The sequence below is a fragment of the Plectropomus leopardus genome, unplaced genomic scaffold (assembly GCF_008729295.1).
Source record: "Plectropomus leopardus isolate mb unplaced genomic scaffold, YSFRI_Pleo_2.0 unplaced_scaffold27569, whole genome shotgun sequence".
Lineage (NCBI taxonomy): Eukaryota > Metazoa > Chordata > Actinopteri > Perciformes > Serranidae > Plectropomus > Plectropomus leopardus.
The window spans coordinates 916-2,086 of record NW_024630011.1 but is presented as its reverse complement, the minus strand read 5'-3'; the positions used below and the strand labels follow the sequence as shown (position 1 = coordinate 2,086).

The 1,171-nt window shown below is 46.5% G+C and overlaps 1 protein-coding gene across 1 annotated transcript; it reads right to left on the bottom strand.

Moving 5' to 3' along the window:
• Positions 1–167: 167 nt before the first annotated feature.
• On the bottom strand, positions 168–943 carry LOC121937830 (angiomotin-like; the record flags this gene model as incomplete). The annotated part of the gene is made up of 3 exons (XM_042481135.1): positions 168–313; positions 618–710; positions 799–943. Coding segments are annotated over 3 exons (384 nt in total), but the record flags the coding sequence as incomplete, so codon positions are not given.
• Positions 944–1,171: the final 228 nt, after the last annotated feature.

Genomic DNA, 1,171 nt, shown 5'->3' with positions numbered 1-1,171 from the left:
CTCAGCATTAAAAGGCAACCCATATTATTTTTAGCTTCCATGTTGTTCCCATTTTATGACCTCTAAGTAAATGAACACAACAAAGTGGAAGAACGACTTCTTAACAGAGAAACTCCAACCTCCCGACATCACATGAACGCAGCATGAGTCTGAGGTGTTGGTCTTACCTCCTCCTCCAGCTTGACCACTTTGGCCTGGGCGTTGTTGAGCGCCTGGTCCCTGATCTCGATGTGTCTCCTCTGGTCCTCTGTGGTGGAGCGCAGCGCATTCAGCTCCATCTCCAGCTTCTCCTTCTCACGGAGCGTCTCTTTGTCTTGCGCAGATGCAAAAGCACATTGTCATTCTCTTTCCTTCTTATTTGGTAAAGGGATACTTTCATGTACACAATAGATCACTCGTGTTACATTTCAATCTATGCATGGATTAAAATCTAACAAAAATGGACATGATAACTACCTGATGTTTTGTGTTTCTTCAGAAACATTCAGTCAGATGGATGATTAAGTTGTTCAGACACTGACATCGTGCCAAAAGAATGCTGAGGGTGGCATGCTGAATGTCCCAGTGTGTGTGTGTGTGTGTGTGTGTGTGTGTGTGTGTGTGTGTGTGGTACTCACTCTGTGTAAGCAGCTGGGAGATGGTTTTGCGGTTGTCCTCTGATCCCTCACACTCCTTAGCAGCGAGCTGCTTATTGGCTGTCTCCATGCGCTCTTTAAAACAACACACAACACACACAAAGATTGTTCTCTCAAAGCACAACAGTAATCATGCGGTTATTGCACCTCTGTGTTCTCTCACCTCGGAGGTCCCTGTTGAAGTCGTGCAGCCGGCGCACCTCCAGCTCCAGCTTGTTCCTCATGGTTTTCTCCAGGGCCTCCCTCTTGGAGGAGGACTTGGCGAGGTTTTCATATGCCTCTGACACCAGCTGGATCTCTGTTTCCAGCTGCCCACAGACACAGGAGAGAAAGACTGAGGGAGATACATCAAACTTTTATCCAACTATTGCAGAATCTATCTCTCTGCTGAATATCCATATTCACATCCAACTATCAACATGGGTCTAAACAGGCCTTGCCCAAACACTATTTACAGCCTGAGCTTCAACAAACGGGAGATCTTCACTATTCACCCTGCCAAGTCACCGTGTTTGGGCTGAAGAATCATAAGTCAA